Source organism: Chrysemys picta, chromosome 5 (assembly GCF_011386835.1).
Source record: "Chrysemys picta bellii isolate R12L10 chromosome 5, ASM1138683v2, whole genome shotgun sequence".
Lineage (NCBI taxonomy): Eukaryota > Metazoa > Chordata > Testudines > Emydidae > Chrysemys > Chrysemys picta.
Window position 1 is genome coordinate 40,602,123 of NC_088795.1, and position 15,693 is coordinate 40,617,815.

At 38.5% G+C, this 15,693-nt stretch overlaps 1 protein-coding gene across 2 annotated transcripts in view; it reads left to right on the plus strand.

Moving 5' to 3' along the window:
- Positions 1–14,789, plus strand: part of USP53 (ubiquitin specific peptidase 53) — a 56,870-nt gene extending 42,081 nt beyond the window's left edge. For both annotated transcript variants that reach the window (XM_065596292.1, XM_065596291.1), the window contains 2 exons: positions 9,692–9,791; positions 10,820–14,789. In XM_065596292.1, the coding sequence (XP_065452364.1) occupies positions 9,692–9,791; positions 10,820–11,816 (1,097 nt within the window). In that variant the 3' untranslated portion in view covers positions 11,817–14,789. The remainder of the gene's footprint in view (positions 1–9,691; positions 9,792–10,819) is intronic.
- Positions 14,790–15,693: the final 904 nt, after the last annotated feature.

Below are 15,693 nucleotides of genomic sequence, written 5' to 3' on the forward strand. Positions count from 1 at the left end.
TAAGGAAATCAACTTCCTTTACATATTAAAATGTCTGGATTTTCATAAAGCTGGTAAGTGCCTCAGCATATAAATATTACAGGAAATAGGATGAGGTCAGCCAAAATCACAACCTAATTTCCGTGAAACAATTACATTTTCTGTACTTGTACAAAGCAGTCTGTCAGCTGGTGGCAATGAACATTAAGCCACTTGCTAAGGAGACACTTGATTTTATAATTACCTAGCTGCTTTTTTAATCTTCTGTTCGATTCGTGTGGCTTCTGTTTTTTTAAACCTTAAACCAAATCTACAGTATCTCTTCTCTGCTATTTTTCTAATTCTTTATTGGATATACATGACTTCTTTTTCAATCTGGTTTCCTTGTCACATGATGTGACTAACTTAAATTGCCAGGTATTGTGTGGATTACCTAGAATATATTTGCCTGTTAACATTTATGCTACAACAAAAATTTGTTGTATTGTCTTTGTGTATCAGTGGGAGAATGGACATTGGTGTTCACTGGCAGTAGGAATAAGTTAGTGACAATGTATCAAAGGATACCTCAGTATCTAATGCAAATTAGATGTAACCAAACAATATTTGAAATTTTCAGTTGCTGAGGTATTGTTCAGGGGTTACTGAATAAACTGTATTCAAATACTATATTTAAAAATATTTGTAGGGCAAATATTTCCTCAAAAATGCATCAGATCAGCATCATTTGAAAGCTTTGTATATAGAATCCTAAATATTTACTGTTAAACTATTCAGAATCTATATACTCTTCCAGATCAAAATGGGTATTTACAAGTTGCAACAAATTTGTTCCTTTTTAAAGCAAGTGTAATTAGTGTAAATTGTAAATAATGGGTATAGTGCATTCTAACAGTTCAATTGGGGAAGTAATGTTGGGATAAAGTGCAGTTAAAGGAACAAATCAGGTTAGCATATGCTCAGATACATAGGTGTAACCACAAACCAGATTGGAGGCAGAGGGAAATAGAGAAGCCTTTGTCTTTTTAAAGAAACTTGTGAATTTTAAATTTGCATAGGGCCAAAGATTCTATTTTGAGTCCTTTAAAATATACAGAAAGATGTCTGTCTGGCACTTCATGTGCCTTTGAATTAAGTTAAGCAAATAAGTAGTCAAACTAAACCAACCAAGGTCCCCCACTAGCTATTGTATTAACCTCTTGGAGATGGGGTGTACAAGAAATAGTACTTTAGAAAGTTACACATACCCTGAACAGAAACTGAATTCAATCTAGTTCAGATTCCAGCTCTCACTGGTTACTTATTTGATTTGGGGCAAATGAGATTTTGTCTAGTTTCCCCTCCCCCTATCTTTATCATGAAATTAATTTTATAATTGATAGCAGAATTAAACCAGTTACACAAGTGCTGAGTACTTTTGAAAATCCTGCCCTTAACTCAGAAAGCTGTTTACTCTGATCAGTTTTGATACAGCACTTACTTAGTAATTTATATTATTTATTAGTGAATTTAGTGTTCAGGAAAGCTGCCAGCTTGACTGCCCAAGAGACTGAAGTCCTTTTATTTTACAAGGGAGAGATAGCATAAGCAATGGCAATGCAAACTTCCCAGCTGTCCCTGCCAGTGTTCCTCAGACTTCTAAGCTGAAGGGATCTTCTTTGTGGGTAAGAGGAAAGTTTACTTTCATCTCCCATCTTTTGCCTACAGATAGCTTGTTACCTAAGCCTATTTAATGGAATTTCTTGCAGTGTGGATACCTGTCCATGCTAATTAATGGAGAGAGCACTTATTAATTAACTCATGATGACTCCCTCTGACACAATATGTAGACCTACTGCATTATATTATTGGGATTTTTCTCTCCCTACTTTCACATTTTTGTTGAGTCCTATGTTCTCATGATGATTTATTTCCAAACTGAATATGGTTATTCTCCATTGACCTTAAATCCATTCTGTATCTTCTGACAGAGGCAGTAAACTTTCAATAAATGTCTCAAACGCCATACTTATCTACTAAGCAAGAGGATTATAAGCAAAATTCATAAATATCAATTACAGTATTTTAATCAAATACTTTATTTTGCCCGGGTTGGGTGTGAATGACACATTAAAGCAACTCTTGTTCTATATCTTTTCACCCTGATGAATGGGATGGAAAAAGGGAACTGGAAATGAGTCTATAGAAAGATAACTTCATTTAAATGCAGTGATGTGGAAATATTCAGACACTTCTCTCTTTGGGCTCTGTTAGTCATCAACATGCAGGGATGTTAATTCTTTAGAGAATTGATAAAGGGTTATGGAATATTTTATGAGTATCGTGGATGTTTGTAGCTAGTGAAGCTCCATAATGACTAAAGCCTTTCCCATCATAAAGTTTTTAGTGACGTGTAGAAGGAGTTGAGTCTTCACCTGAATCCTGGGGGATAAGTGTCCACAAAACAACTGCAAATGCTAAGGACTGAAGGAGAGTGGAATTACCCTGTCATCCTTGAGGCTGCCCTCCTTAGAATGGGGTTTTGAGGCTGTAACAGGGTTCATTACTGACTGCTGGCGTGCCTCCTCATGGCTCACCTGGGGAATAGCTCGTCAATAGTCAGATGCCTCTTCCTGCGGTCACTCAGCTGTTGTGGTCTCACCCTCCAGGACTTGGGGTGGCCATCTTCTTTGGGACTCAGGCTGCTCCCTCTTCATGACTTGGCCCTCTAGCTGGATCACAATACCTTCCCTTCTAGGGTCTGTCAAAGTCCCTTCAGACTAACTGTCCCCCTGCCTTTCCTGGCAGTTCTCCACTCTGTCTAAGGCGGTGCTGCCTCCACACTGGCTGGTAGGAGAACCCAAGCCCACCCTGTACTCCATGTTCCAGCACAGGGACCCTATGCTCTGTAGCTATAGTCTACTTATTCCCAGACCTGCTTGCTATTTTCCTGGCCTCTGTCCTACTTCCTCCTCCTATGCTTTGGCACCACTGGGCATCTGAGCTTCCTCAGCTCTCCGTGGCTATTTCCCCATCTACATAGCACCTTCTTATTCAAGGATCTTGAAGAGAAATGCTACACGTTCTACAAATGAGTGAAGTGAGTTAAGGGTAAAACTGATAATCTTTAGTCCTCAACTCCCAATTCTCTTCTCTTTAGGAATTAACAACTAATTTCTTGCATTACTAAAGCCTGCAATGCTTTTTAAATAAAATGTTAGCTCTGTCATACTGCTAATACAGTGTCTCATCTGTTGTAAACACAATTGTTTTAACAGCATCAGACAACCAACTGTTTGTTTGAAATCTTGTTGAATTAGTAACTGGGGGGAAAAACAATGAATTCAAACACAAGGCTCAAATTGTTCCAGTTCATTTGAGGATAGGTGTCACATCACATCTTTATCTGAGTAAAAAGGGAGGAAGAAAGAGATGTAGTGTAAGGGATACCTTTTTACCCATGAGAGATGTGATGTCTCATTCCCCTAGTGAAAATTCCAAGCATAAATTTACAAAGGAAAAGATAGGAATATGTCTCTTAAATTTTGTCCAAATGAACTTCACATATTAATCCCTGTTTCTTTAACGAAATCCAGTCACTGCCTTTAAAGGCACAGTAAATGTAAGACAGTCTGTCTTGTTTTATATTCACAGATCTGTGTACTGAAATGTACAACTATTTAATTTGCATAATGTGAAACATGAACAACATGGATATTTGTTTAGAGTGGCTGTAGTTGTGACTTACTCCATATTTAATTTACTAAAGTCTTCCTTCTAGTCAAATATAGTTAGAGGATAAAATATGTCTAGTGATGACACATGTGATTCTTTTAAAAGCCTGTTTTTATAACAATTACATCAGTGCAAGTAAGTGTGAAATGACACCCCAATCTCTAATTTTGAATATCAAGAGCACAATATTTTAATCTTTCTCCCCATGCCCCAACACACACAATCTGGTAATATTTACACGAAACACCAATTTAAATCCAGTTTTTAAAATTATTGCAAGACCCCCTTCCACACACACTCTGATCCATTGTTCTGTCTACATGTGTGTTTTAATTTCTTATTTTGGTCTTGACCCTTTTTTCAGTCAGGCTGCTATTTGAAACCCACACACAAAGTTTGCATGAACCCTAGGGGCAAAATCTAGGGCCTGCTGCCACATACCGGGTGGCTTTCCTTGAAAAGGAGATAAAACTATTCAGGAGTATGTAAACCTGGGGATGTAAAGAGGCAATGTTTCCTTCCTGTGGATGGAATGAGGCCCAGTGTTACCTTTACTTCCTTCTCCTCTGGGAGGCAGAGAAAAGTGGAACATGGTGCTTGCCCCAGGAGAGAGAAGTGATAGTCTCTACCTCTCCTCCATTCTGTCCCCTGCCCTCCCCCAAATTAAGAGGAACTATTTTAATCTAATACAGGAAAGTTCTGGATTGTAACTATTTAGGGAGCTTTTAAAATTGCACTCGCAATAGCCAGTTTCAAGATCAGGCCCTCCATTTTTTTCAAGATCTCTTTTGGTTCTTTTAACTTTGAAGGAACAATTAATTTGTGCTTAATTTTGTAGTGGGCCGGGGAGGGGGGAAGAAGCTGCCCACTATCTAGTGCCCACTGGAGAAAGTGGTGGGGGGAGGGTAGAAATCATTGTTGGCAACTCTAGTTATTAAATCAATGTGTATCTGCAGTGGAGGTAAGGAAACATTTAATTTGCAGGTTTCTGAGAAGTCATGAAATATGTGCAGATGGATTACTTGTCAAATTAAGAATACTTCAACCTTTTTAATTGGGGGTTGAGTAGAGTGAAAGCATTGTGAAACCTAACATGGATCATGCAGGGGCAAGATTAAACTAATTCTGAGAACCAAATTAAGCCTCATCAGATCTTTTTTTAAACAGTTTTTGAAAATACATAAGCAAGTGCGATGTGCATGCCCTAGTGAAGGGAGGGCATATAACAAGAGCGGATGTCTGTAAATTACGAAGGTCCTTCATTTCATTTCTGTTATTAAAACATCCATAACAGTAATACTGTAATCTAGTTTTTCCAAGGTTCATTCCCAAATTTTAATCCCTCTGTAAATTCTTCAAATATAACCTTAAAAAAAAAACACTAACATTTCATTTGTCACACAGAAAATACTGCCAGTCATTATACTTTGGCTTCTTACTAATAGTTCTGCATCTAAAAATGAAGTTCCGTTTGAGACAATTGGGTTTTGTATATTTTATTAGCAATATTTTGACAATACAATAGAAAATATTTTCTAAAGCATGTGGAAATAGTCTTCACTCTACCCCCTCTTCCCCCCCCCCCCCCCGCCAAAAAGGTGGAGTTAGAATACTCAGTGGATAGAAGAATGGCTGTTCGTAGTCTTTTTTTAAAAACAAGGCTATCTATTCAGATGTTTAAGTGAGAAGGTAAATCCCAAAAATCTTACTGGCTTGTATTTGAGAAATGCCAAAATTATCTTTAATTTATTGTTTGAGTTTTTTGTGATGGTGTTGAGGCTTCTGCTGTGCAGTATGCTAACATCTGCCATATTTAGGTTTACAAAGAACCTGGAGCCAAAATTCCCCAGTAGACTGACTGACTCTCTCTCTGGTTTTAACCATGCATGGATCTCCATGTCAGCAGAAGAGAAAAATAGCACATCTATTTTTAAATTGGCTGGAATTCCAAAGGCACAAACCTCCTGGTGTCTGTGAGCCACTGTGATTGAACGCCTGCCCTGGTGACATTCTAGTGATTGCTTGCAAATCGCTGCTGCCTCCTTGTGTCCAATATACATAACTGTTTCACCGAGGGACTTCACAGCTCCTGAAACAAAATTCAGTAAAATCATTGACTGAATTGTTTAGCTAGGAACTGCAGTTCACATTAGTCATTTTATGGGGAGTAAGGGGCAATTGTGTGGAAAACATAACTAGATAAAAATAAGAACCAAATGATTGATATTTAAGATATGAATTCAGAGTTTGAATGTTGAAAGCTTAACTATAATCACAGTAAACCTAGTAGCAACTGTTAGGCTAAAAAGTTAAACTTCTTCCATGCCTATATCCTAATTTTGGATCTAAACTTAATAGATTGACCTAAAAATATTATATTGGGGGGGGGGAGAATCTTAAGGGATTCAAGACAAAATTTCTACTTTTTTCTATTGAACAACATACATTTTAAGACATTTTTGGCAGAATGGCTTTCAGTATGAGGTTCTTAGGAAAAAAGTTTTCTTTATCTTGACTTCTGCTCTTTGGACCCATGGTTCCTGCTCCAAGAAGGGGGGAGGGATAGCTCAGTGGTTTGAGCATTGGCCTGCTAAACCCAGGGTTGTGAGTTCAATCCTTGAGGGGGCCACTTATGGATCTGGGGCAAAAAATCAGTACTTGGTCCTGCCAGTGAAGGCAGGGGGCTGGACTCAATGACCTTTTGGGGTCCCTTCCAGTTCTAGGAGATAGGTATATCTCCATATATATTTTATTTATAAGAAGAAAGTGCAAATGCTAGTAGCCATCTTTTAGACAACACTGCTCTACCCAGAGAAACTCAGATCAGCTGAAGAAGAGAGAGAAGAGAGAGTCTACCATAGGCAATCCTGTTTACTCTTTTGCTTTTCAGTCTGGGGCTTTCCCCAGGTAACAAATTTGATGTCAGTGTCAAAAGCCTGATAGAACCACCAGAGAATTTTTTAATGTCTTGGTATCCTAATGGCAACCACCTCTTATTTTCAGAAATCTTGGCAGCGGCAGAAAGCTTGCTGTGGAGTCAGTGGGAATCCTGGCTGCAACACACTGACATAACCTCTGGCAGTGCTGCAGCCAGACTAGGGTCAGTGTTGGGCGTTGGCAGGTCAGGCCAGTCCTTGAGTCCATCATAGGTTGCCAGGGTCTCCCAACCAGGAGCTAGGCCGGAGAAGTCTGTCCTCTCCAGTGGCTTCCTGAGTGAGCTCTGGGGTTGGGCATTTATACTTTCTGTCCTGCGCCTTGACCTCTGGGGGGCAGGCGTGGGACTCGCTGGCTCCGCTCACTCTGGTGTCAGGAGGGTTCGTCCCTCTCTGGGGCGATGGGGAACCACACCACCTTGCTACACTACCAATACAGGGTCCTGCCTTTTAGACTTTCCACACCACCAAAGGTGTTCACCAAGTGCTTGGCAATTGTGGCAGCTCATATTAAAAAAAGCAGGAATCCAGGTCTGTTCATACTTCAACTAACTAATTCAAGGAAGATCACACCAACCAGGTGAACAACTGAATTCAGGTAACCCTACAGCTTTTTGCCTTCCTGGATCTCAGTCAACAGAGAGAAATCCACAATGGCTGAGAGCATAGCTTTCATTGGAGCAGGAGCAGTGGACTCTAGGTCAACAGTTTACCTTCCACAGGAAAGATTCCAAACAATAATGGATCTTACCAACCAACTTCAGGATCACCCAAGAAAATCAGTGAAAACATACTTGACTTCTGGGACACGTGGCTTCAAGCACCTGTATAACATGGTTTGCCAGACTTCACCTATGCTCTATGCAAGTGTTCAAATCAGTGTATCTACAGTAGACCCCATGTGCATGTGATGGTCATGGTCCCAGAAGAAGTCATCTCGTTAAACTGGTGGAAAGACTGACCCTCTTCAGTACTTTTCTCTACTCTCTGCTTACCAAGACTTGGGTGACCTCTTCTAGATCACCTTTGGATTCAGGGCCCTATGGTCTCCTCAAGAAGCCTGTCTCCATATAAATGTCCTAGAGCTCAGAGCCATCTGCCTGGCATGCAAATATTCCTGCCTCTTCAGGGTTCCACAGTACAAGTGCTAACAGACAACTTCCTACCTATGCATGTCAACAGGTAGGGAAGAGCAAGATCATCCCCCTTCTGCTGGCAGGCTATGTAGCTTTGGAATTGTGGGATCTTATTCAGAATACACTTAGTGGATCAGCACCTTCCCAGCCACAGACCAGGCCAACAAGTGTCAGATATTTTGTTCAGGGGCGGGGGGGGGGGAGGAGTGGCGTTTGAGCCCAGGCTCCTTGGCAGATGCCTTTCTCATCTCCTAGATGCCAGGACTGATGTATGCCTTTCTGCTGATTCACTGTGATACCAAGGGTTCCAAGGAAGGCGAATCAAGACACAGGACCGAGCATTTTTGATAGCCCTAGCATAGGATAGGCAGTTCCTGTATTCACAACTGATGAAACTTTCAACACAGCTGTCCTCCCTTCCCTCCCTCCCCCCACCCCCATCCCATACCATCCTAACCTTTGGTACAAGAAATAGGTTGCTACTTTTCATTTGCTTTTTCAGTGGCTGGTACATTAACTAGAAGGGTAGAGGAAACTTGTGCTTTCATGTCAGGTCCCCCTTATACAGGGTTTCATAAATACAAGGTCTCTCTTAGGCATCACTGAAGTTCCTGCTCAAGGTGGTTTGAGTTCTATATCACCCAATCTATTTGCTTCCTAGTTTTCTGTCTCAAACCTCATTCAACCTTGGGAGAAGCTAAACTTCACACACAATTAGTGTAGTAAGGAGAACGGTCTTCCTACATCAACAAGGCAAAATCATTCAAGAACATGCTCAGTCTAGTCATGGCCTTTGCTGATAGTTAAGGGGGAACTTATACCCTCACACAGGTTATGTAAGTGGGGGTCCAGCTATATAAGGACATGTTATGAGTTAACCAGGTTAGATTCACCTTGCTACATTAGAGATCATTCTACTGGAAATCATGCATCCTCTGTTGCCTTTTTGAAGAATGTCCCTCTCCCTGCAATCTGGGATGCAGGTATGTAGAGTTTGGCCCACCCTTTAAAAGACCCTGCGCTTTGGTGTAGAGGCTCCCAGTTGGGATGTCCATTTTGGTAGGGCTATCCTGCAGTCATTGTTAAAGAAGGAACTCTAGTATCTACCTCCAAGAAAACAGGCAACTGCTTGTTAGTTACCAAGAGTAGAATCCATGTAAACAATTGCTCAAAAGAATGGTTACTTACCTAAAGTAATTGTGATTCTTCAAAATGTGTTGTCCATGTGGATTCAACAACTCTCCTTCTTTCTCTGCTACTATGGTGTCCACCTTTCTGTGATTCTATATTGGTGAAAGAACTAAGGATAATTGTGCTTGCCCTGCCCCTTTATGTCCTTGGATGATGGGGACATGAGAACATCTAGGGCACAAGCATGGTCCCAATGGACATTGCTGGTAAAAAGAATCTGACCTTATGCACATGGGGGACATGGAAACCAATAGCATATATATAGTCAATATAACTTGAACACAGATACTGTAGGATTAAGTACCTGTTCTTTATACTTTTTGGGGAGTTGAAGTTAACCTTTAATCTTGTGCCTCCATGGACATCATCTAGAAATCTTAGAAATGCACTGTGTCCATCACTTGCTAGTGTTTAAGTATGTGATATTAACAGAGATCAGAGGTATATTTTTAGTAATTAAGCTATTCAGTATGTAGGTATTTTAGTAGGTATTTCTTATTAAAAAGCCCTTTTTTGAAGTGTAACAAATTAAACTTATGAAAAAAAGTGTAGAAGGTTTTTACTGGAAGTGGTTTTGTTGACCATATTCTTTTCATTGTAATTTTGAAAATAATGAACAGTGTCCTGTTTAGTGGAGGTTTGTTTTGTTTTGTTAGTGTAAGTAACTTGTAATGAACCCCTAAGAAAGAGGAAGCATTTTATTTGTTGTAAAGTAAAACTGGGCTATTTTTTTTCCAGACTTGAGGAAAGACCAAATGAATATGGAAGCTAATTACAGACCACACACTAACTTTCCTTCAGAATCTCAATTGCAGATGCACAGTCCTCCACTGAAGAGGTAATTAATTTTTTGTTTCTTTACTGTGAAACTTTCCTATCTGAAATGCAATGTCCATGTGGAGCTCCATTTGTTGACCGGAAGAGCATATATAATATATCCAAATGCATTTCAAACATAGTCTTCAGACATTCTTTTAATATTGTACCTCGTGTGTCAAAATGACTTGGCTGACATATTTGCTCTTTGAAAAGACAAGGAAACCTGATTGATGTTTATAAGGATCAGCCAACAGAGAACCAAATTTTAGGCTAGATTTTTAAAGGGATTTAGGCACCTAAAGACTCAGGCACCTAACTAGCATTTAATAATCTGGCCTTTATCTGATATTTAACCAGTTTAACTAGGTCAGGAGTTTAAAGTGATGTAATTCGTAAGTGATGTAATTTGTACATTCATACAACAAATGATTGGTCAAACTGTCTTCTGACAACTGTAAAAATGGGATAGTCTGTTCCCTAACACCTAGACCTGCCTTTCTGAAGTGATGTGTATCCACAGCTCCAACTGAAGTCAGTGGGAGCTGCAGGTGCCTAGCATTTCTGAAAATCAAGACCTGGAGTGTAAAATTGGGTAACCAAAAGTAGTGGACATTTTTTTTTTTCAAATTTTTGACATACCTGACTTGCCCAAAAGTCAGTGTGGTGTAGGATTAGGTAAAGAACCCAGACCTGACTCCATTCTATGCTTTAGCAAGATTCCTCTTTCCTTATTGGAGGTGAATCTATGAAGCTTTTGTAGAGCTTTGTTAATCCTTCAAATTTCTTATGAAAGAAAATCTGCTGTGATTCGATACATCTTTGAGCTAAATGAATATTTGTTAAATAAGTCTCTTAATCCTCCAGTTAAATCAAGGGTAAAGGATATTTAAATAGTATCTCCAAGAACACCATTATAAAAAATTGCATATTCGTATTACTTAGGACTTATGGGTGTGGTATATGCTTTAAAAAAACTGCATGTGTAAATGTTTGTGAAGAAATCTCTTGTGACTGGTTCCCAAATACCTGTGCATGTTTATATTTTAGAGCAGAGATGCCACACAAGAAAATATTCCCTTCATCGACTCTACAGCCAAATTTTAAGGACCATGTTAAGAGAGAAACAAAGATCAGCAAGTTAAATGAACAGAGCTCTTCAGAGTGGCTTAATCCAGATAAATTTGAGAAGATCAGTATGCCAGTGTACAGTGCTGAAAGCTCAGCCCACCCTTATAACACTGAACTCTCAGTTGTGTGTGGAAAGAGAGTGAACAACAATGAATTTCTCTCATCCTCTCCGCTGCAGTCTCCTCATACAAGAACTCTTGGATCAAAGTCAGGGCTTGCATCTTTAGTTCAGCAGAATCTGTTAGAACAGTCCCATACGGAGTTGTCCTCATCTGGTGAATGTGCTGTTCAGTCATTTGGTAGGACTAATAATCTTCAGATTCCAGAAGTAATTTACCAAAATCTTCCACCTCCTTTACCTCCAAAGAAATATACTCTGAATGTTTCGCTAGGATCAAAAAATGAATCTACAGCTGATGTAACATTGCCAGAAGTGTTGCAGAGTAATCTTTCAGGTTTTGAAAGGCAAACAGCTATTGCTTCAAAATCTGCATCAGAAGGTGCATTTACAAATGAAGAAAGATTTAAAGAAACATTTCAAGGGAATGATCACACCATTCACAAACTGGATACCGCACCTAGGTCATCAGTTAATGACTGTCAGACTGTATCTGGCAGTATATGTAATAAAGGATCTCAGCACACAGGACCAAGTGTTAGCTCTCCTGATGCAAATGATAGTGTATCTCTAACAACCTATTTTTCAGTAGATAGCTGCATGACAGATACATACAGGATGAAATACCATCAGAGACCCAAGCTGTATTTTGCAGACAGTAGCTTCCACAAAGATAAGCATCTACCACCAACTGGAATAGACCTGGGCATCGTATACCCTGGTATTCTTGATTCTAGTCATCCCACATCTGAACAGAGATACAAACCTAGCATAGAAGGAATACATTGCAACAGGTAGATTGTCAAATCCATTTTCTTATGCATTTCACATGGTCTGCTTATGGGGCAGGAAGCATGGACTCCTCAATGTGTGGTGACAGGTATCCAGAGCTCAAAAGCTTGTTGACCAACAGAAGTTGGTCCAATAAAATATATTACCTCACCCACTTTGTGTCTCTCCTATCCTGGGACGGACATAGCTACAACACTGCATACTTAGGTATCCTGTCAGCTATGCTTTTAAGAGATATGACTGTTTAAATGATTCTTCAAATCTGGGTGAGCAGGGGAAAAGGTGCTAAAGTTTTGGCCATGGATTTGTCATTTTTCTTGCCTTAACAATGTTTACCTCCATGTGATGATGCTGAATAAGTTTGTAAGTCTGTTACAAATGGCCCCCTTAAGTGTGTGCTTTTAATTAATACCTAGGTAGATCAGTCAGCATATGAGATTAACTAAATAAAAAGTTGTTCATTTTACTGGAGAACTTAATACACTTGTGGCTTAGTGCTCACAGACTGAAAAAAGGTGTAAATTAACCTGTAATCCTTTAAACTAGCTAGTGATATGCTGATAAACACAGCACCATACATGGCATGGTACATAGAACAATATCTGCTTTATGAAACCATTGTTCCTAATGAGTAACAATGTGTTACCTATTTCTTCATCTGACTTCTGTGAAAGTCTAACTTAAAGGAAATTAAGTGTCTTTTTTTAATGCAAGTTTACCCAGAGAATTGGATTTTTAGTACTCAAAATGATGCCTTAATGAGTGATTTTACAAATTAGTGTAGCCTACGTGAACTACAAATAGAACTTTACAAGGGAATTGAGATTTTTTTAAAATTATCCTAAAACTCCAGTTCCCTATTTGTACACTTTTTTTATCCAACTGTTTGCTCCTTAACTTAAATTCTAGTCAGTGTTCCACAAGCAAAGCCGTGATAATTTATTACTGAAATTTAATTTAGCTATGTAAGCTACAAATTAATATAGTAGTCTGCAATGTGCTGTAGAAACAAATATATTTTAGGATATGAAGTTGTCACGTAGCTACAACAGATTAATTTAAGAAGCAGTACATTTACATTCAAGACCTTATTCTTCAGGTCAGATTGCATACAGCTGCAAAATCAAATTCAACCCTACTATGTACTTGTCTGTCTTTTCACCTTCTCTCTTGAAAATACACCACTATGGTTAACGTAAACCTGAGCAAATTTATGGGATCAGTCAGTTTGACTTACTGTTACAGAACTTTGTCCCCAGCTAGCAGTCTCCCACTCCAAAACATTTCTAGACTGTATTTTCAATGAATGGGTAAATTTACATCCCCTTTGGGTAGGCTTTTAATTGAATCTGCACTCTTTAGGGAGGTTCAGAATTCAGCTTCACTGTAATCCGTTAATGCTTTGTACCATTTGTTGGCCATTGAAATAACTAATGTAACTTGTAATGAACGCTACCAAAGCAGGACTGTGTAGAATGAGTAGTTGAAGCTCCTGGCTTTCTTAAATGTAAAGGAAAGTGCTTAGATTTTTAAAATTGGGTGGTACTGATTACAGTTAAGTGTAAAATGCCTTTTAGTTCTGAGCGTAATGCTACATATGTATGTTATACTTGCCGTGTGGTCAAACAGGTTTAAATGTTTTTTTGTAAATTATGTGAATTACAGTGCTTCAACCAAATGGTGACAGTCATGTGTATATTAAGTTATCCAAAATATAAAACAGAAGCTGTGGTTACTTTGGCAATGTCCTAAGATTTGTCATTTTTAATATAATGCAAACATGATATGCCTCAGACCAAATATCTCAAACCAGTCCCTTTATACTTTTCAGTCACCTAGTAGCATTTGAAAGAATTAATTCTGGAATTGATATTGTTACATCTAAAGCAAATACATTCAACATGTATGGATATGAATGCAAGTGAAATTGAACCTACTGAAATCCTTACATTCTGTATAGGGGATAAAATTGGGTGGGGAGAAAGAACTTGATTTAAAAACACTTGGATGTGTGACAGCATGGAAGATTCCCACTGTTAATCTTTTTGTTTGTTAAAAATAGCTTTTAAAAATGAATTTTTAACCCATACCAGATAGGCATTACTTAATGTACACAGTTAATTAAAATTACATCTTTAAAAAACTTATAGTACTAGAACTTGTCAAGCTTTTCCAGAAATCTTGTACACCTCTACCCCAATATAATGTGACCTGATATAATACGAATTCAGATATAACGCGGTAAAGCAGCGCACCAGGGGGGCGGGGCTGCGCGCTCCGGCAGATCAAAGCGAGTTCTATATAACGTGGTAAGACTTTTTTGGCTCCTAAGGACAGCGTTATATTGGGGTTGAGGTGTATTTGAAATTGCGGTATTTTAATGTATAAAAAGCACAGCAACAACTTAAAATGTTCTTAAATGTTCATAGCAAACATTCATACTTCTATACAAAGGAACAATGTGACTGCCTATTAGTAATACAAACAAGTGAATTTGGTTTCCAGAAAGCTAGTGAGCATAATTGGTGAGTTTATTCAAGACTAGCTGCTTAGGTTCTTCTGGGGTTCTGAAATGCAGCAATCTTCATTGAAGTCACTTAGATGAACATTGATCTTTCTTTGCTTTGCTTGGAGCTGTCTTTCCATGCAAAACCTTTTGTATATGACCTGTTTACCAGATAAGTTATATGTGCACTATTATATAAATGACAGCTTCACTTTTTATATTTACTCTACAGGTCCTATGTTTATTTAATATTTAATGTATGATCTGACATTGATTTAGCTAGAGTGCCTATTTATTTTTTTATAAATGTCCTGGTTATAGATTTGTATAACAGACATTTTGTAATGTTTTAATGCATTTAACAGGTATTGTAATATATTTTTCAGTCTTTAGAATTTTATTTTCATGCAAAGTTGCATTTTTCTGCATGTTCAGACTATTAGATTAAAAACTAACTACTTTTGTGGCTACTACCTCTATTCTCTCTGTATCTTACACAGGTGGTTTAAAAGTGGTGAAACACAATGCTGGAACACCAACTATTTGCAAATTAGGTTGGTCATCTAAGAACAGTAGATAAATTTGTAGTGCTTGAGTAGTTCTCAGCTATCTAATTTGAACAGTGATGCTCACACCTTCCCTAAAACACATTAGCCAGGAATACCTGGTGTTTAACACCCCTCCCCCCCCCCCCCCCCCCCAAAAAAACTTAACTTTGCGGAGAATAAACATTGAAGTTTCCCAGATCTCTCGTTTGAACCATCAGTTCTGCTGTATGTACAAAAAAAATGAAGTTTGTCTTCTGCTAGTTGCATTCAGGATCTCACCACCTGTACTACCCTGTCTTTACTCAAGACAGAATTCTGAACTTGCTCTTGGCAAATTTTTGAAAATCCACATTTAAAGATGACCATTAACATAGTAGTATGTTTTATGAGGTTCAAGTGTAAGGTTGTTTAAACTGTCTGATCACTGTTACAGCTTACTCGAGTACACTAGCAGGAAGCATATTTGTGTAAAACTTTCATTCATGAAGATGTGTTGTGGTTAACATCTAGCTATACACCTTCTCTCTCTGCATAAGAGCTGCTGGGGACACTAATGGAATCACCTAATACATAAGCAAAGTTGAAGTATTTGATTATGTAAGTGGGAGATTTTTTTAAAAGGTTTAGTGACTAATGACTCAATTAGCTATTATATAGCTGCACTTGTGATTTTTCTATAGTGGAGCCTAGCTTTTGCACCCTGAGCTATGCCCTCAAGCTCTTATGCAGTTTTTTGTTGTAAATCAAAAACAGTTCAATTATGTGAGCTGCACTTCTCACTATTTTTTCCATCTGGTTCCTTCTGCCTCCTCACACTCAGGGAATTCTG